Genomic DNA, 24,491 nt, shown 5'->3' on the forward strand with positions numbered 1-24,491 from the left:
TTTTGTGAACGCATTTTTAATTAATGTAAATGTGGTTGCTTGAGAATATATATATATATATATATATATATATATATATATATATATATATATATATATATATATATGTGTGTGTGTGTGTGTGTGTCCGTGTGTGTGTGTGTGTGTGTGTGTCTGTGTGTGGGTGTGTGGAGACCTTTGGAGTACAGCTGCGTTTTTTTCGTTTTTTTGACATTATTGGTTAACTGAAAATGATTATGTACACTGAAAAGAAGCACTAAATAAAACACACAAGACCATCGTCAAGTAAACCTGTCTGTAATAGTATGGGTCTAGGAAGAATTATTTAAATTTTAAATTTTTGTACTCTTTGAATTGAGATGACGTATCAGATATTATTGTGTAAGTGATTTGTGGAAGAATTAATGCCCTAATCATATATAAGAATGATACATACGTTAGTGACCAACGTAGAACATTACCAGGAAAAGAGGAAATGCAAATGGAAAGGGCATAGCGAAACATCGTCAAATACTGACGGAGTAAAACCATGGTTGTGTAAAGACACAGGTCGATTCTTGCAAAATGTGCAAAATATGTTGTTGGTTTGTGGTTATCGTAAATACAAATGGAAAACGTTTCTCAAATATTAATAAATCTTCAAAGTGACACCGATACATACGATATACCGGCTAAAAAATACTGATTTTCGACTTACCGAATTTTCTATGTGTCAGAAAACGGTTTCATAGTGGAGACAAGTTGCAATTTTTGAAGTAGGAATATAATACTATTTCTGTTTAGTGCATGAAAGGTCCATGACTCTTGATTTACACACATGTAGTTTTGACAATTGTATTTAATTTTTATCGGTAAAATCTGTAACTTTTCATTGCTTTTAGAATAAAGAAAATTTATAGAACGTGTTCGTCATGTTGATCTTGGTTAATTTACAGGTGAATATCGTACACCTGAAGGTGGGATTTCTAAATCTCGAAGCCGTTCGCTGTTTAAATAAATAAATATTAATACGACAGAAGCGGATCTTTCTAAGTTAATCGTCATGCCTCTCAGATGCGGATGGCCTACGTACCAAATCTTGTTAATTAATTTAGTTTTCCAAAGTAAATAGTTCTCTCTGACTGTAAACTTTCTGTGAGATTCTCTAAGAAAAGTAGCTTTCAAGCTCGTGATTAAACTTAATATTGTAGAGATAGCAAATTCTGTCTGGAGGAGACAATTTAGTTATCGAATTGTCACATTTCCCGTGATGTAATTCTGTAGCAAAACACGCTAGCTACGGAAAATTCCATGCTTTAGCATTTGCACCTTCTTGGTCACCATGGTCGGAGAGTGAAGCCAAGAAATGTGGCTGACATTGTTAGACGAAACTGTAAACGGTTCCATCGCGTACAATGTGGAATTCCTGTGACTTATGACGTTGATAGTAATTTTAAATGTATCTGCTTGGAGTACTCCTCTCACATTTTGACGTTATCTCAACCGAGGAGTGATACTCACTCGGCTATTTATGAATCTAGCACTGTATATGATCTTCGTTATTGTCATTTGTCAATCTGATGCCAGTAATACTTCATAATGGAAATTAGTTTTGTTAAGTATATTTGGCAGGACGTGTTAAGAGAACAGTCATTATTTGCGTGGAACACCCAGTAAAAGAATGTAATAAGTAGAGTTATACACTGTCCATTGACATTAATGTGACCACCTGTCAAAAGCCAGAAGAACCACCTTTTGTATCAGGGACTGCTGCGAGACGTGCAAAAATAGAACCAGTGAGCTTCTGGAAGGTAACAAAGGGGAAATGGATCCATTCCGACTCCAGTGTTGCAGCCAGTTTCGTTAGATTTCTCGGTTGAGAATCCGAGCCGCGCGGGATTAGCCGAGCGGTCTAGGGCACTGCAGTCATGGACGGAGCGGGTGATCCCGGCGGAGATTCGAGTCCTCCCTCGGACATGGGTGTATATGTTTGTCCTTAGAATAATTTAGGTTAAGTAGTGTGTACGTTTAGGGACTGATGACCTTAGCAGTAAGTCCCATAAGATTTCACACACATTTGAACATTTGAGAATCCGTGACACAAAGAGCCCGACTGAGGTGGTCCCACGGATCTTCGAGTGGGCTTCAATTTGCGGAGTATGATGGCCAGAGAAAACCGGCAAACTCATCCTGGTGCTCTTCCAACGACAGATGTACTCTGCGAGCAGTGTCACATGCTGCGTGTCCTGCTGGTAGATGTCACCGTGCCATGTGTTCATCTTTTGTGCCTTCCAGAATGAAGAGACCACTTAGGGTATGCCATGAGGACATTTCCAGGACCATAACGCACATTCCTCCGGCCTGGACTCTTCCGCCGATTGTTGCAGGGTGCTTGCTTTCAGATATTTAACGCAGTACTCGCCATCGGGCATCTGTCCGATGTAGGATAAGACGCAGTTGATCTTAAAAGGCTATCTGTCGCGTCTCGTTGCGATATTGGGGTGCCAGTTCCAGCCTTTGTCTTCGACGAACAACAGTCAGCACTGGGAGTATAAAAGAGACGCTTGCTAAGGAGGCCCATACGCAGCAACGTTCGCTGAACGATAGTTGAAGACACACCGTTGATAGCGCCTTGGTTCAAATGGACGATCAGCTGGTCAGCAGTTGCACTTCTATTCGATCTTAAACATATCCGCACCTATCGTCCATTGCTATCATTTATTGCACGTGATGCACCACAATCGCCTCGGCTCCGATTGAGGGTAGCGCAATTTTGCCACCAGCAAGTGAAGAGTTTGCAGACGTAGCCGTCACGGAAACATGTATGAGTATGCACTTTTGAATGTCTGAAAAAATTGCTCCTTTTAGGTATTACGACGACCACACTCGTTACCGCGCCTCCTCCTCCCTTTAGGCGCTTTATGTACTCTCGAATGCTAGTACAGTCACGTGGCGTCTATGAGTGGTTATTGAAAGTTGACAGTGGTCTCATTGACGTGACTGAACCATCTAAGAGAGTAATCTGTATGATAAAGTTTTGTGATCCGGTTCTCGATGTGTCGGCATCATACCAGTAGGGGCCTGCAGTAACGAAAGCAAGACTTTCTTTTTCATGGATAACTTTCGGTTGAGAAAATGTGAAATTTGTTATGGAAAATCGTGGACTATTTCAGTTTCAGCCTATAAAGTTTAAAGAAGTTCGATCGCTGGCGGCGCTTTATGTAGCGTTAAAAAGGGCGTATGTAACGGACGTGGGTTCGAAGAACAGAGCTGTCACTGAATTCCGTTAGCGGAAAATCAGAGCACAGCAGACACTCTTGGGCCCTTGTACAATGTCTATGGTGACCTGAGAGTGAACAATGGGGAAATTCTTTTTGATGTCCTTACTCATTGTGCAATGATCAGCTCGAAAGTGTATTATGGTACTCTCAGGAAATTGGAGAAACGACTTCGGCGCTTTCCTCAGCACACCGTCTGCAAAACTTCGCTGGGCTGTTCTTCGTCATCCAACCTACAGCTGGATATCGCACCTTCCCACTTCCATCTGTTCATTTCAGTGGAGAACGATGCATTCTGCGCGAAGTAGTACGTGGATGACAGGGATTTTATTGATGCAGGAAGACGTCGATCAGCAAAGAGGCATCATGCCATCCTACAGGCCCTCACAAAAAGATGCGTAAGTAGGCCCTCAAAAAAAAAAATGGCGTAAGGACGTCGTACTGAACTAAAACGATGTTAAGAAATACGGATTTGTAGCCAGAAGAATGGGGAACGACATGATGTATTGGAATCCTGAGTAAAACCAATCTGCTTTCGGAAATAATGTGTTGCATTCCTTACTAAATGCCCCTCGTATTTTTGTATAAATCTGAACATTGCCTAATTGAAAGTCCTTAGCCGGCCGGGGTGTCCGAGCGACTCTAGGCGCTTCAGTCTGGAACTGCGCGACCACTACGGTCGCAGGTTCGAATCCTGCCTAAGGGCATGGATGTGTGTGATGTCCTTAGGTTAGTTAGGCTTAAGTAGTTCTAAGCCCTAGGTGACTGATGACTTTAGAAGTTAAGTCCCATAGTGCTCAGAGCCATTTGAACCATTTGAAAGTACCGATATTTCAGATATATCGACATGTTTTCGCAATCTCTAGTGTAAAATGTCAAACTGAATACCTTTCAGCCGTCTAGATTCCGAATTTATGTTATTTGGCTAGCAGTTTCAGCGATTGACAATGCCAACTTCAGGCCCCTGACCGACGTGTGGGAAGAGTATACCTCGGTTCTGATCAACCCAAGGGGCCACAAATAATGATTTTGGTTGATTTTTGCTACAGCGATCAGTTTTGCTACAACGGTCATGGGTTGAACTGATCGCTGCAACAAAAATCTGCCAATACCAGTATTGCTAACCCCCGTTTTTATCAGGTAGTATCTTTCTACTCGTCGGTCAGTTGCCTGAAGGTGGTGTAGTACAACGCTGAAACTGGTAGCTAAATAATAGCCAAATAAATTAAACTTGGAAACTAAAAAATGGCTCCGAGCCCTGTGGGACTTAGCAGCTATGGTCATCAGTCCCCTAGAACTTAGCACTACTTAAACCTAACTAACCTAAGGACATCACACAACTCTCAATCATCACGAGGGAGACAAAATCCGTGACCCCGCCGGGAATCGAACCCGTGAAACAGGGCGCGCGAAGGGAGAACGCTACGGCACGACCACGAGCTGCGGACGAACTTGGAAACTAGACAGCTGAGAGGTTATTAATTTGACATACAGAGCCTAGTGATAAATGATTCATGGGTGATAATGCACTGCAGAATTACCCTTAGCTTACCTATGTATATAACGATGATTGATAAACTGCTGCTGTAACAGTGCTTTGACGCCGTTGTGTGTCAACAGTGTTGCGGCTGCAGGTCGCGCCTGTGGCGCAACCCTTTCTGTGCCTCTGTCTGAGCCAGGTGCCCTTGTGGCGGTGTTGCAGTGGCGGTGGTGGTGGCGTTCTTCATCTGCTGGGCGCCGTTCCACGCGCAGCGGCTGGTCGCCATGTACGTGACGGCGGGCGCGCAGCGCGAGCGCGGACCATCCGAGCTCATCTACGCCATCGTCACCTACACGTCGGGCATCCTCTACTACGTCTCCACCACCATCAACCCCATACTCTACCAGATCATGTCGCACAAGTTCCGCGAGGCCTTCAAGGTAGGTACAAGCTCGTTCTGCACCTTCTACTATACGCAGCGCGGCTAGCTGGGTGGTATAACGTGCTTCCCTCCCATGCAAGCGGGCCCGGGTTCGATTCCCTGGTGGGTTGGAGATGTTCTCCACTCTGGAACTGAGTCTTGTCCTCATCATCATTTCATCCTCATCAGCGGCGCGCAAGTCGCCCAGTGTGGCGTCGACTGAAATAAGATTCGCACTTGGAGGCCGAACTTCCCCGCATGGGTCCGCAGCTCGTGGTCGTGCGGTAGAGTTCTCGCTTCCCACGCCCGGATTTCCGGGTTCGATTCCCAGCGGGGTCAGGGATTGTCTCTGGCTCGTGATGACTGGGTGTTGTGTGATGTCCTTAGGTTAGTTTGGTTTAAGTAGTTGTAAGTTCTAGGGGACTGATGACCATAGATGTTAAGTCCCATAGTACTCAGAGCGATTTGAACCATTTTTTTCCCCGGCCATGGGGCCTCCCGGCCAATGATGCCATACGCTCATTTGCAATTTTTTACTGTATGCACCTGTAACAAATCCTGGCTTAGGGTGCGCTCGCACTACACGAGACATGAATCACTAAACAGCTACCCGAAACTGTGGTTATGTAGACTTTTACGGCTTAATGACTGATGATTCTCTTCTAGGATGTGCGTACTTATACAAAATTTCTTGTCATTGTTGGATAGCTTATACTGGCCGAACTATCCATACTATTCAGGAATGGAAGGAGCATGTGAGAACTGAGGTAGCGACGGCGAATGATCTGTTTATCGGCAAAATTTTAGAAAAGTGGTTCTCCTGTAAAGGGAAGCGCATGTAGGACGCTAGTGAACATATTCTTGGGTACTGTTCGAGTTTTTGGGATCCGTACAACGTCGGATTGAAGGAAGACGTCGAAACAATTCAGAGGCGGGCTGCTAGATCGCTACTGGTAGATTCGAAAAACACCTAAGTGTTACAGAGACACAACTGGGAAACCATGGAGGAAAGCCGACGTTCTTTTCGAGATACGCTTGAGAAAATTTAGAGAACCGGCATCTGAAGGTGACTGCCGAACGAATCTACTGCCGCAAACATACATCGTTGGGTAGGGACCACAAAGATAAGTTTCGAGAAAGTAGGGCTCATAGAGAGACATATAGACAGGCGCTTTCCCTCGCTCTGTTTGAGAGTGGAAGAGGAAAGGAAATGACTGATAGTGGTACAGGGTACCCTCCGCCTAGCATACGGAGTGTTGGTGTAGATAAAGATGAAAGTGAAGATGAAGTCCGATGTGCAGAACACCATCGCCACACTCGTTCGTTCCTGACAGATCTGCAGTGCCAGAACACTGTCTTAACGAGGGACACAGGATGATCGCTCCTGGAAATGTGCTGTAAAGGAACCGATTGAGACTCGACTAGCTGAAAGTGTTATTGATCTGTATACGTTTTCCCCTTCATTTAAGATATTTAATCAGATATTTCTGATATTAAGCAACAACGATCTCTGTATCAACAAGCGCATTTTGTTAGTAAGTGTTCTGCTAGTGACGCACCGTTTTGAAACTTCCTGGCTGATTAAAACTGTGTGGCGGACCGAGGTTCAAACTCGGGATCTTCACGTTTCGCTGGCAAGTGCTCTACCAACTGAGCTTCCTAAGCACGACTCACGATCCGTCCTCACAGCTTTACTTACGCCAGTACTTCGTCTCCGGCATTGGTCCCGAGTACGAGTCTCGGTCTGGCGCACAATTTTAATCTGTCAGGAAGTATCACATCAGCGCACACTCCGCTCCAGACCGAAAATTTCATTCTGGATGCACCGTTTTGTCTATTTCTCCACCGGTGAGCTACTTGTTCACAGAGCTGCAGCTTTCGCACACGCGGTGGGCCGACCACAGTCCATAAAGGGGCCGCCAACCTTTTTGGAAACACAGGTCTGACGAGACTGTGTATCAGCGTACTCACCTGAAGGTGGTAGCTAGTATGTCCGTTTAAGTACCATGACAATATGACTACATTACCCGGCTGCTGCGCCGGAGAACAGTATCATCAGTCAACTGTTTCGTGGGACGGCTGTCTCACACTTCCATTTACACAGAGCGAAAGGTTCTGCGAAGGAGCTATGAGAAGGTTGAGTCATCAGTCAGGGAGACACAGCCATGTCTGCCTGCTGTGTCACAATTTTGGCGGCGCCGGCAGCTACGTACCTGCATTCTCTGATCTTAAGTATACGGACAGCTGTTAGCGGAAATTATTACGAGGTGTGTCTACCTTTCGCCCACTCTGTTGGGGCCATTTCCGATGAAGTGTCTGAATGTCTCTGGAGGAATGGCAGCCAGTAGCCAATTACTTCTTGGGAAGGAAACAGAGAAGGTAGTGATGTTGGACGCATCCCAAAGGTGTTCCATTGGGTTCATGCTGCAACGCTGGAGAGGCCAATCTAGTTCAGGAATGTTATTATCCACAAACCGTTGCCGCATACACAGGCTGCAATGGGTAGATGGGTGTAAGTGCTGATATTTGTACTGTTGAGTGAGGACAGTGTGCTGGACAACATTCATCTACGTCTACATCTACATGGATACTCTGCAATTCACATTTGAGTGGCTGGCAGATGCTTCATCGAACCACCTTCACAATTCTATATTATTTAAATCTCGTATAGCGTGCGGAAAGAATGAACACCTATATATTTCGTTACGAGTTCTGATTTCCCTTATTTTATCTTGGTGATCTTTCCTCCCTATGTAAGTCGGTGTCACCAAAATATTTTCGCATTCGGAGGCGATAGTTGGTGATTGGAATTTCGTGAGAAGATTCCGTCGCAGTGAAAAACGCCTTTCTTTTAATGATCTCGATCCCAAACCCTGTATCATTTCTGTGACACTATCTCTCATATTTCGCGTCAATACAAAACGTGCTGCCTTTCTTTGAACTTTATCTATGTACTCAGTCAGTCCTATCTGGTAAGGATTCCACCCCGCGAAACAGTATTCTAAAAGAGGACAGACAAGAGTAGTGTAGGCAGTCTCCTTAGTAGGTCTGTTACAATTTCTAAGTGTCCTTCCAATTAAACGCCACCTCTGGTCAGCCTTCCCCACATTTTCTATGTGTTCCCTCCAGTATAAGTTGTTCGTAATTGTAATACATAGGTATTTAGTTGAATTTACGGCTTTTAGATTCGACTGATTTATCGTGTAACCGAGGTTTAACGAGTTCCTTTTACCACTCATGTGGATGACCTCACACTTTTCGTTATTTAAGGTCAACTGCCACTTTTCCCACAATTCCGCTACTTCCTCTAAATCGTTCTGCAGTTTGTTTTGATCGTCTGATGACTTAATTAGTAAATAAACGACAGCGTCATCTGCAAAGAAACTAAGACAGCTGCTCAGATTGTCTCCCAGATCGTTTATATAGACAAGGAGCAGCAAAGGGCCTATAACACTACCTTGGGGAACGCCAGAAATCACTTCTGTTTTACTCGATTACTTTCCGTCAATTACTACGAACTGTGACCTCTGCGGCAGGATATCACAAATCCAGTCACATAACTGAGACGACATTCCATAAGCACGCAATTTCACTACGAGCTGCTTCTGTTGTACACTGTCGAAAGGTTTCCGGAAATCCGGAAATACGGAATCCATCTGAAACCCCTTGTCAATAGCACTCAGCACTTCATGTGAATAGAGAGCTAGTTGTGTTTCACAAGAACGATGTTTTATAAACCCATGTTGACTGTTTGTCAATAGACCGTTCTCTTCGAGGTCTGTATTTACTTCACATGCTGACTGATAATTATAGTTATCACATGTCGAATATTCTTAGGTTTCCTGGGCCGCAGGTCACGTGTTGAAATGTGGACGTGTGGACGCAGAACGATTATTCTGTAGTGAAGGGATAGTGCACTTGCAGTTATGACCGTTCAAAAAACACGAGGTAATAAGTTATGTGGCTTTTCAGTGGATAAACCAACATACTGGTTTTTGTACACATTAAGGTACCACAAGAAGAAAATTTGCCTTAGTACCCATTACACCCTGTATGCTCCCGTATGGTATGTTCACTGTCGTGCTCTCCGAACTCTTCCTCTCCTGCACGCAGTACAGAAAGCTGTAAGATATTTTCGTATTCTTGTGAATTTCACAGTATCTTAGGCGCCATAAGGCGACGTTTCCAGTCATCCACTGTTCGGTGTAGCGACACTTTACACCACCTGAAGCGTCCCTTAGCACTGACCACAGAAATGTGTGCTTCATGAGGAGATGCTCGACTACTATGCTCCATTCTTCGTAACTCCCTATGCGCAACCACTGTGCTAACTTGAGTGCTGGTAGCAAACGTGTGGGTCATTCCGCTGAATTCGTACGATTTTTTACATCCATCCTTCGCAGTACTCGGCAGTCCCTGTCCGTCAGTATACGAGATCTGCCTTGATCTTGGTTTGGCTTTGGTTGTTCCTTCTCGTTTCTACATGGCAATCGTATCACCAATATTCGAATTGGGCAGCTTTAGACAGGTTGAAATCTCCATGGTAGACCTGATACACAGGTAACATCCACTGACCGGCCCATGTCGGAAGTCACTGAACTCTCCTATCGGACCGATACTGCCATCACTGCTTCTCTACTGAAACACAATACTCCTGGCCTCCTTTTATGGCCCGCCACTCGTGACACGTTGTGGTCAATACCACATTACATAGGGTTGTCTGGATGCATTTGATTAAATCTTATACTTCGCTTCCAGCAGCATCCAGCATCTACCCTCTGTTGTCTATGTCCTTAAAAATGTAAATGTACTTACTTACGCACCATTACGAATTAAATACTTTCTCACTACCTGTTTGAAATACACTACTGGCCATTAAAATTGCTACACCACGAAGATGACCTGCTACAGACGCGAAATTTAACCGACAGGAGGAGGTTGCTGTGATGTGCAAATGATTAGATTTGCAGAGCATTCATACAAGGTTGGCGCCGGTGGCGATTCCTACAACGTGCGAACTTGAGGAAAGTTTCCAACGGATTTCTCATACACAAACAGCAGTTGACCGGCGTTGCCTGGTGAAACGTTGTTGTGATGCCTCGTGTAAGGAGGAGAAATGCGTACCATCGCGTTTGCGACTTTGATAAAGGTCGGATTGTAGCCTATCGCGATTGCGGTATCGTTACACTGCTGCTCTCGTTGGTCGAGATACCATGACTGTTAGCATAATATGGGATCGGTGGGTTCGGGAGAGTAATACGGAACTCCGTGCTGGATCCCAACGGCTTCGTATCACTAGCAGTCGAGATGACAGGCATCCTATCCGCATGGCTGTAACGGATCGTGCAGCCACGTCTCGATCCCTGAATCAAAAGATGGAGACGTTGCCAAGACAGCAACCATCTGTTCGAGCAGTTCGACGACGTTTGCTGCAGCGTGGGCTATCACCTCGGAGACCATGGTTGCGGTTATACTTGACGCTGAATCACAGACAGAAGCGCCAGCGACCGGGCACTCAACGTCATTGTTTCGGATGAATCTATGTTATGTTTACAGCATCATCAAGGTCGCATCCGTGTTTGGCGACATCGCTATGAACGCACATTGGAAGCGTGTATTCGTCATCGCCATACTTGCGTATCACCTGGCGTGATGGTATGGAGTGCCATCGGTTACACGTCTTGGTCACCTCTTGTTCTCCTTGACGGCACCTTGAACAGTGGACGTTACATTTCAGATGTGTGGCTCTACCCTTCATTTGATCCCTCTGAGACCCTACATTTCAGGAGGATAATGCACGACCGCATGTTGCAGATCTTGTACGAGCCTTTCTGGATACGGAAAAAGATCGACTGCGGCCCTGGCCAGAACATTCTCCTGATCTCTCACCAATTGAAAACGTCTGGTCAATGGTGGCCGAGCAACTAGCTCGTCACAATATGCCAGTCACTCCTCTTCATGAACTTTGGTATCGTGTTGAAGCTGCATGGGCAGCTGTACCTGTACGCACAATCCAAGCTCTGTTTGACTCAATGCCCAGACGTATCCAAGCCGTTATTACGGTCATAGGTGGTTGTTCTGTGTACTGATTTCTCAGGATCTATGCACCCAAATTGCTTTAAAATGTAATCATATGCCAGATCTAGTATAATATATTTGTCCAATAAATACCCGTTTATCATCTGCATTTCTTCTTGGTATAGCAATTGTAATGACCATTAGTGTATTTGTTTTCATTGGTACAGCTGTCATAAGAGATATCAGATAAATTAATATATTCTTTTACGTAACGAAACAGTCCGAACCGCATTAAGATGTTTATTTATTTACTGGTGGCCGGTTTTTTAAATTAACAAAGTTTTCTGTGAGTGGAACTGTAACACGTTACAAAATAACTCTCGCATGATGAGCAAATCCGAGGTTTCGGCCACGGATGAAATGGCCTACTTCTGGGTCTAGTGGTGGAAAAACAGGTGTGCTGTTGAAATTTTCCTTCCAACTCGCACGCGAATCATCCGTAGTGCCACGCGACACTCCAAATTGCACGCACTATTAGCGAAATGGGTCTTGATTACGCAGCGTATTGCTCCGAGCATTTATTCGGAACGCTTGCTGGTGTACCTGGCGCAATCTTCTGCGCTGCTAGTGGCGTATCCATTTCATAAAAATGAGGCTTTGATCTACTTTAAAATTGAGATTTTCCTCGAATCCAGAATCCCAAATTTCAAATAATTTGTTTTGTCTCGGATGAATCGTAGCAAGAAGACACCTTGGTAGAAAAAGAATCCACGATTAATTGTATTTACCACTACAAAAGTCATATTTGTGGTCCTATAATTCGCATGTTATTGCATTCAGTAATATTCGGAGGCTACAGTTGCCTCTCATAACTCCGATCATAGATCAGAGAGGAGAAGTTTGTCTTGGTTACGCACTACGAAAACCTATCGTAAATAACTAACCACCATTTCATGTGAATTGACTGTGTAAATTAAACCATGCATTACGGAATTAAAATAACTTTATCAAACAAAATTGCAGTAACTACACTTCGCATTAACAAGCTTCCTCGGATTGTATAAAAGCATTAAAGTTAGCTACAATATTAATAAAATAATTTTTTCTTTGTCATTTTGTCACCGTTGTCCCATCAGCCAGCATCAGCTGACTATAGATCTTCATAATCTAACTTTGGAAATAACACACTGGTCAACAGAAGTTTGGAATACTATCGTAAAGTGTTGTCTACTATACTAGAGGTCTCACTGACCTAGACGCTTCATGCATTATCTAGTTATAGCCCATATTCTATAAGTTGTTTACTAATGGATGCTTTGCGGTCGTTTCCCACTCATGTAAACATACTTCTACTGCAGCGGCCCTCTGAGAGGAGTCCAGTATCAACAACAGCTTCATTATGATTGTGTTCAGCACTGCAGTAACGTACTCGTAGTGGCTTTACTTTTAGCAGGTCGTACACGGCAAGCTGTTGCCCATTCGTTTCATTTCACTCAAAATGGTGTGTCTAAGGTGTGGAGACCCAAAAGCGAGACTGGAAATGTGAGCGCCATTCCTCGAGGTGGTATTTCTCGTATGACACCAACAATGGAATTTCGTTTCCTACAGCTGTCAGCTCGCAGGCTCCCAACATCAGTTGCCAGAAATACTGAAAATGATTTCTTCCGGGCAACAGGGATTCGTATCTCAGACCAAACAGAGCACAGAATATTGCAGTTTGGTGGTCTTCATTCCATAAGACGAATGAGAAGTTTTGCAATGGACCAACGGAACCGACACAATCGAAGGAACTGAGCTCTTGCACATTAACATTGGAGCATTGCCGAATGCAGTAATGTGATGTTTGCTGACGAGACCAGGACTGGTTTGCGACAGGCACAAGTCGCATTAGGCTTTGGAGAAGCGCTAGACGACATCAGGAACGCCGATACGTTCGCAAAGTCCATCCGTTTGCAGGTCGAAGTGTAATTCTCTGTGCGGCAATACTGATAGGACAGCGGAGCTCTCTAATTCCCATCTACGGCAGTGTGAGTGGTCCCCGATGCCGCCAGGAGGTCATACAAACGATTTTAGGGCCGTAAAGACGTGAAGACAGTCACAACATCAATTCTAGTTGATGACAATGTAAGTTGCCGTGTACTCTAACAGTGTCTCAGTATCGTCAAAGATGTAACGTCAACCAAAGGTATAAGCGAGCACAGTCCCCAGACACGGTTCCAATTGAACATTCTTGCGTTCTGTTGAAGGTGGCTATTGCACAGCATCTGAATCCATCTGACAATTTTCAGGACCTCACTGAAGCTACCATTGAGGAGTGGGACCCCATACTCCAAGAAATATTGGACGGTCTCATCCAGAGAATGCCTCGGCGAGTGGAAGATACGATTCGTATGCAGGAAGGACGTATTCACTACTAAATACTGATAATTATCATCTTGAGATAAAGTTTTTCACTGTTTTTATTTTCAAGATGTACACTTAGAACAAAGCCTGCTTTGCTTTGAAAAATTTTTTTGTAACTAACCAAAATCGTTCTTGTTTTCAGAAGGAAGTATGTTTATTTTGTTAATAAGGTGCTGCAAGAACTTCAATGGGTGTACTATAAGAACTAATTGTAGCAAACTATATGACATTCCAAACTTTTGTTAGCTATGTATTTTAGCGAGGAATAAAATCTGTATGTAAGTTTACTGTTACATGTTACATTATAAAATTACTCTAAAGAAGGGCCGCAAGCCTCACTTTAACCTGGGAGGTCAGGCTAAAATTGTCACTATTACCAAGTCACTAATAAATACTTTGTAGCAATAGCAGTAAAGGGCTGCTGTAAGTCATCCATCCATTTTCAAAGTTCTAGGAATGAGAGAGCAGAAAGACTAATTGAGCTCTCTAAAACATATCAGCGACTACTCTGTTCAAGAATCACAAGAAGTAGAGGTGATACAGGAACGTTTCATTTACATCATGTCATGACCAGACAGAGATCCAGAATTCAGAGAGGGTTCTCACCGGTTTTGCACTGTCAGTTCCTCATTTTAGGGCCGAAATGTGAAAACCACAACTGCGATTAGACTTATTCCACATATCTTGCAGAGCTACTATGCAGACTGTGGATGTCAAGTCAGTTCATCATTTAAGGGCCGAGATGTAAAAACTACAACTGCAAACAGACTCATTCCACGTATCTTTGACAGCTACTATGTCAAGTGGGCAGTGCTGAGCTTCCACGGACTTCGCCGTACCCTGATCGGATTGCGAGCTATGGCATAGATGCAGGCTAAGTGAACCGGAAAGGTTGTTGGGCATATCACCACATCAGATATCGCCATATTGAGTGAGCAAGCTGAGTCAACTGGACGAGTGACTGGTGAGGTGAGTTTAGTCATGTCTGTCACAGCAGATGTGGAACCATGTGTCTATCATTTTAAGATCACGGAGGAGTATGTCAGGCTCAGTCCATGAGGAATCGCGCGGAAGCTGCTCCAAAGAAGCTTGCGTGTAGTTAAGGTCCCTTCCAATCATCAGGCTATCTAGTCCACCCTGGCAGAGCAGCGCAACGTCCTGTGCAAAAATGGCTGGAGCGTTCCCTTCGAAGATCTGTACTAGAAGGGGCACAGACGTTGATGAGTGAGACTCACTTCATCAGGGAAACAATGGTCCATACATTACTGAGAAATCGAACAACATCGGCTAACAAGCCAAGTAGGATGGCGACACGTCAGATTTGCCTCTCTGTTGCCCTTACCTTTCCTAAAGCCAAACAGATCGTCATCTAACACTTCCTCAATTTTCTTTCTCATTCTTTTGAATATTATTCTTGTAAGTAACTTAGATGCATGAGCTGTTAAGCTGTTGGTGCGATAATTGTCGCACTTCTCAGCTCTAGCAGTCTTCGGAGTTCTGTTTATGATATTTTTCCGAAAGTGAGATGGTATGTTCCCAGATCATACATTCTACACACCGACGTGAATAGTCGTTCTGTTGCCACTTCCCCCATTGATTTTAGAATTTTTTTTATTGAAAGTTATCCACCCCTTGTGCCTTATTTGATTTGAAGGCCTCCAAACATCTCTGGTACTGGATTCCCTATCTGTTCTAAATCGACTCCTGTTTCTTCTTCTATCATATAAAACAAATCGCCCCCTGATAGAGGCTTTCAACGTACTCTTTCTACCTATCCGCTCTCTCCTCTGCATTTAACTGTGGAATTCCCATTGCACTCTTAATGTTACCAGCCTTGCTTTCAATTTCATCGAAGGTTGTTTTGACTTTGCTCTACTCTGACCCAGTCCTTCCGACAGCTTCTCTGTCCCTATCAATTATTTAATTCCTCGGCGTCTCATATTTCTGTACTCCTGAATTTCCCTGAACATTTTTGTATGTCCTTCTTTCATCGGCCAACTGAAGTTTTTCTTGTGTTACCTATGGTTTCTTCGCAGTTACCTTCTTTGTACCTATGTTTGTCTTTCCACCTTCTGAGATTGCCCTTCTAAAAGATATACATTCCTCTTCATCTTTTCCAACTTTACTGGCTACTGAGCTATTCCTTATTGCTGTATCTATAGCCTTTGATAACTTCAAGCCTATGTCGTGTTTCCTTAGTACTTCCGTTTCCCACTTCTTTGGGCATTGATTCTTTCCAACTATTGTCGTAAACTTCAGCTACTCTTCTTCACGACTACATTGTTATCTCAGTCTACATCTATTGCTGGGGACGCCTTACAAGATCTGAGGGCCCATGACAGAAGACCAGGTGTCCAATGTCACTGACAGAGGACTGTCCAACAAAGCCACATGTCTATATGGTACCCGCTTTGCAATTTTATTGTGTCATCAAACAGCTCTTGATGCCATGTTGGACAGAGATATGACAAAAACTAATAGGACTTATAGCGCCTATTCATAAGCCGAATGGTGGGTCCCACATCCTTGACCAATGGCCCTTGACACAGCTGAAAAGTGACATGAGATTCTTCACCAGCCTGATGGCTGCACATTTCAGGAGTACGATATGGTAAGTAAATTCCAAGGATCAAGCTTCGTCGGAGAGGTCCTTACAACATACGCACAGCTCCGTGCTGATACAGGGACATGATAATGCTGGTGAAGCTTCAGCACATAGCAGGTGCACTGGCATTTGTCGACTTGACTGAGTCGCCCATTCATTCTTGAATGCCGTTCACCGGACCATGTTATACACGGACCACTTTATCATCGAGTGTGCTCGTTAATGGGGCTATCTACATTCACTGCTCAGTGCTCCAAGGTTGCTCATCATCAACGATTTTAAAAACATTGGCCTTAGAATCTTGAATATGAGGCCTATGCCGTAAACTGATTGGATGACGCTCGATAACACCACCTTATGATGCACCCTGCATATGGACGACTTGATGCTGGTCATGCATGGCAGTCAAGATATGGGACTCGTCATGGAATGGATCACTGCCTAAGGGGCAGCCTCGGTAGACTCATTAACCTCAAAAAGTTAGTTGCCATGCATATCGGGATGGCACTGCCAAGTGAAAAGTTCAGCCCCTTACAGGTCAGCAAGCAGATGACATACTGCAGTTTATACTTCACGAACGACATATCCCTTATGACGACTCAAAATCACGGGCTCCTCCCTCAGTCCTAGACCAAATTAGAGAGCAAGGACGGCTAATTATTGCCTGGGTACTCTGAACATCCTCCGGAGGACACAGTACATCAATGAAACTGACAGGCAGATTAAAACTATATGCCGGAACGAGAGTCGAACTCGGAAACTTTGCGTTCGCGGGTGAATGTTCTACCGACTGAGCTAACCAAGCTCGACTTACAACCCCCTTCACAGCTGTACTTCGGGCAGTACCTCTGCAACTTTCGCAGAAGAGCTTCTGTGAAGTTTGGGAGGAAGAAGGCAAGGTACGGGCGGAAGTAAAGCTGTGAGGACGGGTAATGAATCGTACTTGGTAACTCTATCGGTACAGCACCCGCCCGCGAAAGGCAAAGGTCCCGAGTTTGAGTCTCCGTCTGGCACAGGGTTTCAGTGTGCCAGGAAGTTTCATATCAGCGCACACCCCACTGCAGAGTGAAAATCTCATTGCGGTACATCAATGTTTACATGGCGCCGTACATCCCACACGTCGCACAGGCACTTCCCGTTAAGAACCCAATATCGTGCAGCTAATGGCGACTCCCGGCTTAGCACAGGAACGTTTTTCAAAGTTCGATATGGATATCTCGCCCTCCCCAAGGTTAGAGGAGGGCTATAGTTTTCGATAGTGCCGTGGCCCTGCATTTTAGTTCACATTTACGGTTGCAGCATCCCTACCCACGAGCCTTACGAGCTTGCTGCTGAAAGCGCTAGCACCGTCCTCCGTCGAGTCCCTGGCATCGTTACAAAACATCCCGGCACCATTCATCTACCATGAGCCTTTCTACTTGAAACTAAGTCACACAAGCGACCCTTTCCTGGCTTCAGCGTTGGTGATTCGAAGGAGATGTATTGCGAACTGCAACGGAGACGCAAATCATAAGTAGTGTGAATGAAATATCCCGGCATGCAATGGAGTGTCGTGGGACGCACAGTCCACGAAGCCATTTTAGAATTTGAGGTCCAGTCCTCTCACTACGTGGAGTCAATACGAAACATGTCAGGCATGAACATGGCGGAATTCTCCAACAGCGTGCAATGTATGTGATTCACACAGATGGCGGTCTGGTACTTCGTCAAACCAATGTTGACTTTTATGTTGCGTGTAAAGCTGGGACACGTCACTACCCGAACTATTTTTCTCCCAAAAGAGGCGTTTTATCTGAGGATCATGTGGGTCTGTGTCAATGTGGTCTATTACTTATTCAATGATGATCCAAGGGATGTACCTAATGTTTGGAATTGTATGCAGGAACGACGTTGTGTAATTGTTAGGAACCCCAGACATTTTTCCAACTACCGCTGGAGTGCGCTACACAATCCACTACCGAGTTGGATCATCCACGGCGAGAGCCATGAACATGTTGCAATGCAAATGACTTAAAAGGAACAGTGGTGACCCAACACAAGATACGAGAAGGTATTCTAGGATGATATAGTAATGCGACGACCCTAGTTGAAACTATTAGTGGAGTGAATGTTCATTTTCTTTCAATCAGTAGTCGGACCTCACTCCATTTATATTTCCTCAAGGCACGACGTCACATCATATACATCGACTGGATACATCTACATCTAATTCTACATTTTTACTCCGCAAGTCACCCAACGGTGTGTGGCGGAGGGCACTTTACGTGCCACTGTCATTACCTCCCTTTCCTGTTCAGTCGCGTATGGTTTGCGGGAAGAACGCCGGCCGCAAAGCCTCCGTACGCGCTCGGATCTCTCTAATTTTACATTCGTGATCTCCTCGGGAGTTATAAGTAGGGGAAAGCAATATACTTGATACCTCATCCAGAAACGCACCCTCTCGAAACCTGGACAGCAAGCTACACCGCGATGCAGAGTGCCTCTCCTGCAGAGTCTGCCATTTGAGTTTGCTAAACATCTTCCTAACGCTATCACGATCACCAAATAACCCTGTGACGAAACGCGCCGCTGTTCTCTGGATCTTCTCTATCTCCTCTGTCAACCCGACCTTGTACGGATCCCACTCTGCTGAGCAATACTCAAGTATAAGTAGAAGGAGTGTTTTGTAAGGAGGTGTCCTTTGTTGATGGACTACATTTTATAAGGACTCTCCCAATGAATCTCAACCTGGCACCCACCTTACCAGCAATTAATTTTATATGATAATTCCACTTCAAGTCGTTCCGTACGCACACTCCCAGATATTTTACAGACGTAACTGCTACCAATGTTTTTCCGCTATCATATAATCATACAATGAAGGATCCTTCTTTTCTATGTATTCGCAATACATTACATTTGTCTATGGTAACGGTCAGTTGCCACTCCCTGCTGCAATTTCTCTGTATAATACAACATCATCATTTGATACAAAAAGATAAGCGGTGAGACGAACACAAATGGAAATTTTATTCAAATACATTACAAAAGGCCTAACAGGTTCGTAATAGGGTGTGTAATCAGAAAAAAAGAGCGTATTGTCTCCAAAGTGCTCCCATGCTGGTCACAAGGTTAGTAAGCAGTTCTTGTGGTTCGACGATGCGTCCCTCCTCCAGCGCGTTTGACAATTGCTGGGTGTTCGTTGGTTCATGTCGGAGTGCTGCGATACGTTTCCTCAACGCATACCGCCCATGATCGACGGGCTTTAAGTCGGGGGAACTGCTAGACCAGCCCATTCACCGATATCCTCCCATTCCAAGAGTTCCTCAAACTGAGCTGCTCGATGCCGTAGCGCATTGTCGTCATAAAAATGAAGTTTGGGCTGAATTCACCCCTGAAAACAAGCAAATGGGGAAGGAATGCCGTACCACAGAAACGTGACCGGTGAGTGCACCTTATTGAAAAATATGGACATGAGTACGCTCTTGCAGCATTATGCCACCCTACACTATAAGCTGGACATTGAAAACGATCATGTTCCACATTGCCCCTGGGCGCGTTACAATGTTCCTACCTTTCATTATATGAAGATGGGTCCAGTGCTGTCGAACATGATCGTTTTGGTGATGTCTGTGTTAAAGTGTGCTGAGGCATAATGTTGCGCGAATGTACTGTCCTGCAGGTCTTTGAACAAGGCATACTCATCAGTCAGCGCTATTGTCATGAAGTACTTCTTTTCCACGGGAATCTCTATATGGGTTCATCCGACGCTGACTTCATTGTCATCGATGACAATGCACTATTGCATCGAATTGCGCTGGTGGAGCATCTACGAGAGAAAACTGGGCGAACAGGCTGGCCATCCAGTTTCCGCGACTTACGTCCAATCGAATAGGTACGGTACGCGTTGCGTTGCGTTGTGTCCGTATTGTAGCACGTCGACATGCGCCATCGACTGTCCAGCAGTTTTCAACCGCGCTCTTGCAGGAATGGAAAGCTCCGTCACATTAAATCGTTACCAGCTTTGTGTCCAGCACAGTAACAGGTAGAAGAGCATGCACTGCCGTTTGTTGTGATCAGACATCGTATCAAGAACCATACCCCGGCTTTGTAATGTCCAGAACACCATCATAAATCGAAATGACTTCAGTGTAACTTCTGAAATTTTACCGGCTATTTGTTCTACTAAACATTTCGTGGTATGCTGCCGGATACCGTCGACATTCTGCCACGATATTTCGGCCCAGAGACGTCCGGCAATCATCAGGTGAGTACACAACTACGGAAGAGCCCAGGTGCAGTCGCGGTATTTATGCCTAATCTCGCGCATGCGAAATGTACTGGAATCCTACAGCGCATGTGTCAGGTGTTGACATGTGCGGCATAGCCGAGTTGTACGTACTGCCCTCGGTGGTGAAAATAAAATATCATCTAGTCATTGAGTATCGAATGACGCTGTCGATTCCGCTGTGGTTGTATAATTTTAATAACAGGGTTCCAATTTTTATCCAGCCGAAAGCAGTTGTCACGATTTATAAGATTATAGGGAAGACGTATTTCCACTGATTCCTTGATTACGGAATCCCAAAATCCGGAAACCGGAGCTAAAATTTTTGTTCCATTGTATTCCATTGAAAGTCCCAATGAAATACAGTGCTCTACTACTGCCGATTTTGACGGTTGCCGCAGACGGGTGTATCTTTCATGTTCTGGAAATCGTTCATGGACAGTTCTTGTCGTCTGGCCAATATATGCAGAGCCACATTCACAGGGAATTTTGTAGAGCAGAAAGCAGGCGTCTACAAAATTTCCTGTGAATGTGTGCTTTCAGCTTTCAGCTGGATAAAAATTGGAATACTGTTATTAAAATTATACAACCACAGCGGAATCGACAGCGTCATTCGATACTCAATGACTAGATGATCTTGTACTTTCACCACCGAGGGCAGCACGTACAACTCGGCTATGCCGCACATGTCAACACCTGACGCATGCGCTGTAGGATGCCAGTACATTTCGCATGCGCGAGATTCGGCATAAATACCGCGACTGTATCTGGGCTCTTCAGTAGTTATGTACTCACTTGATGATGGCCGGACGTCTCTGGGCCAAAATATCGTGGCAGAATGTCGACAAGATCCGGCTGCTTACCCGGAAATTATTAGAAGGACTTCAGTGTAGTTATTGTCTTCGAATAAAAATGTAGTTTCTGTTCGTCTCCTTGCGTACGAGGTGCAACAATAAAGTAATGAGACTGATTTCCTTTGTAAGATGTGGCAACCCTGCAGACTTGCGTAGACACAATATCTTTGACCTTGGTCTATAAGCTGCTTCTAGTCCAAGCGGCATATCGACGCAACTGCTCAGTCGTGAGTTGTGCTGTAATAAGTTAACACATGTTTGTGTCTTTCGTCACGGAAATGGAACCACATAATATTGCGCAATGGTATGCCACTCCTTTTTGCTTTAAATTGGATGAAAACGCGACGACAATTTGCGTTAAGCTTCTAATTTTAGAGAGGAGGTTATGTCAGGAGATCAAGTTTTTCGTTGGCATAAAATGTTTAAAGAAGGCAGAACGAATGTTGAAGATAAAGACCGCAGTGGACGACCATCAACCTCACGGAAGAATGTCAACTGGGCCAGGGTGCGTGAACTCGTGCAATCTTATCGAAGATTATCCGTGAAAATGATTTGAGAAGAACTGAACATCAACCGAGAAATGGTTCGTCTAATAATAACTGAAGGTCTTGGTATGAGAAAGATTTGTGCAAAAGTGGTCCCCAGAAATCTCAGTACAGCAATTTGTAACCTCAAAACAAATTTCAGCACTACCACAGCCACCTTATTCACCAGATATCGCTCCGTGCGACTTTTTTCTACTTCCAAGAGTAAAAACGGCGGTCAAGGGACACCATTTTCAAAGAACCCAAGATATCCATAAAGCTTTGACAAGGGCGTCGGAGGATATTACAGAAGATGAGTTCCAGAAATGTTACCATAAATGGAAGAAGCGCTGGAAAACGTGTGAGCGATCAGAAGGAACTACTTTGAAGGAGACAGCACTAAACGTGAATAAAACGATAAGCAACTTTTTTTTACATTAGTCTCATTACTGTATTGTCGCACCTCGTATTCACTTCCTTCACTTTATGTATTACAATATAACAGTTTATTCTACGTACCCCCTAAGTTTTATCGAGCTATGTTCCTTGGCAGAGACACATTACGCCGAGGATACTTTACTGCGTAAGTTTTGGACAAAGTGTAGTAGTGGATGTGAGAGTATTCTTCAATCTTTAACTCGTGACGAACAAAGAAAGAACTGCCTAAGAAACGGACTCGCTCAGTGAATGAGAGTATTCAGCAAGAAAAAGTCTGCTAGTATAAATCATGAAGCTTAATAAGAGCAATAAAGTTCTGAGACTCTAGGTTTGGAGGAAAACATTGTATGGAAATGAATCATGGACTGTGGAGAAAAGAAGCACCGAAGCGTTTGAGTTGTGGCGTTACACAAGTATTTATTGAATGGCGAGTGAACATTAGGAAGTACTCTATATGCGTAGTGAATGTGGGAGGGATGTCGATGATACGGAAGTGAGGTGTTGTGGCAGGATGTTTGTTATGGCGTTGTGCAACACACTATGGACAGGCATTATGGTCCTTGAGCCTCCAGCGCCATGTATAGAAACCATTGTTCAAGACCCGTTACTGTTATGCTGATAGTCTAAGTTTACATCTAAGCGAGTACTCTGCAGTTCATACTTAAGTGCTCCTAAGTGTGTTCATGGAACCACTTCCAGATTATTTGTCTAACGTTCCACTCACGAACAGCACATGGGTTAAGCAAACACGTAAACATTTCCATGCAAGTTCTGATTTCTCTCATTTTATTATGATGGTCATTTCTCCCTGTGTAGGTGGAGTCAACAAAAAGAATATTTTCCCCATAATGAGGAGATACTTGATGACTGAAATTTCGTGAAAACGTCTCTCCGCGATGAAAAATGCGCTCTTTTAATGATTGCCACCCAATTCGAGTATTAAATATGTGACCTCTCTCCTCTGTTTCGCGGCAATATTAAAAGGTTTTCTTCCTCTTTGGACATATTCGACGTCGTCAGTCCTATCTAGTAAGGACACCATATCACGCAGAAGTACTCCAGACGAGGTCTGACACTCGTAGTACAAGCAGTATTAGAAGATTTGTTGCATCTTCTAAGTGTTCTGGGCCGGACGCTGTAACCGATCGATTCCAGGCGCTTCAGTCCCGAACCGCCCTTCTGCTACGGTCGCAGGTTCGAATCCTGCCTCGGCCATGGATATGCGTGATGTCCTTAAGTTAGTTAGGGTAAGTAGTTCTAGGGGGCTAATAACCTCAGATGTTAAGTCCCATAGTGTTCAGAGTCATGTGAACCACCTAAGTGTTCTGCTAATAAAACGCAGTGTATGTTTCGCCTTCCCCACAGTATTTTCTATATGATGATTCCAATTTCAGTTGTCCGTAGTTGTAATCCCTAAATATCTGTGTGATTCATTGTTTAACCTAAATTTAACCGATTCCTTTTCACGTCAATGATCTCACACTTTTATTGTTTAGAGCGAATTGCCACTTTTCACAATAAGCATGTATCTTGTCTAAATCTGTTTGTTATTGGTTTTGATCTTCTGACGAATTTACCAGACGGTACATGGTACCATCACTTGCAAAAATTCTAAGAGGGCTGCTCAGATTGTCTCCTAAATCATTTAGGTGGATAATAGTCCTACAGTTACGTCTGCACTTCGACGCTGAACTGGTGTCAGTGTAGCAGGAGCACCTGATGATATAGACAATTTACGTCAACTAATCCTTTGCTAGTCAGACACTATCATCCGCCTCAAAATACGGAAAGACTTGTTTCTTCAACGAAGAAAAGCTTTGTGCATTTCGTCATCTTCTTAACTCCTGAAGAAAGTTCCTTTATGTGTTCTCATCAAGCAGCGAATGATTCTAAATTAACTGCAATATTTTATCGTAACTTAATTGCCGCAACTAAATGTCTTTGTCCATTTGTTGTTAACGCGACATAATTTTTTCTATTAAGCGCTACGAGAAACTAATCGACAAACACACTGCTTATTGAATAGTTTCATTTAATTGCCTTAACAGCTAATTTCGTTTTCTTTGTTAAATCTAGTAGAAAATTTAGTTTCATATCGTACGTTACTTGAATTTCCTCTGATAAAATTAAATGTTTCATGTGGGACAAGCTACTGCGTACGAAGTAATCTTTATTGCGTTTCAAATAACGTAACTTATGTTAATTACTCCACTCGATCTATTAG

The 24,491-nt window shown here is 44.1% G+C and overlaps 1 protein-coding gene across 1 annotated transcript in view; it reads left to right on the forward strand.

The window, feature by feature from the left end:
• Positions 1-24,491, forward strand: part of LOC126335674 (gastrin/cholecystokinin type B receptor-like) — a 595,933-nt gene that overhangs the window by 487,382 nt on the left and 84,060 nt on the right. The window contains exon 2 of the mRNA XM_049999131.1: positions 4,960-5,177. Coding sequence (XP_049855088.1) covers positions 4,960-5,177 — 218 coding nt within the window. The remainder of the gene's footprint in view (positions 1-4,959; positions 5,178-24,491) is intronic.

The sequence above is a fragment of the Schistocerca gregaria genome, chromosome 2, assembly GCF_023897955.1.
Source record: "Schistocerca gregaria isolate iqSchGreg1 chromosome 2, iqSchGreg1.2, whole genome shotgun sequence".
Taxonomy (NCBI): Eukaryota; Metazoa; Arthropoda; class Insecta; order Orthoptera; family Acrididae; genus Schistocerca; species Schistocerca gregaria.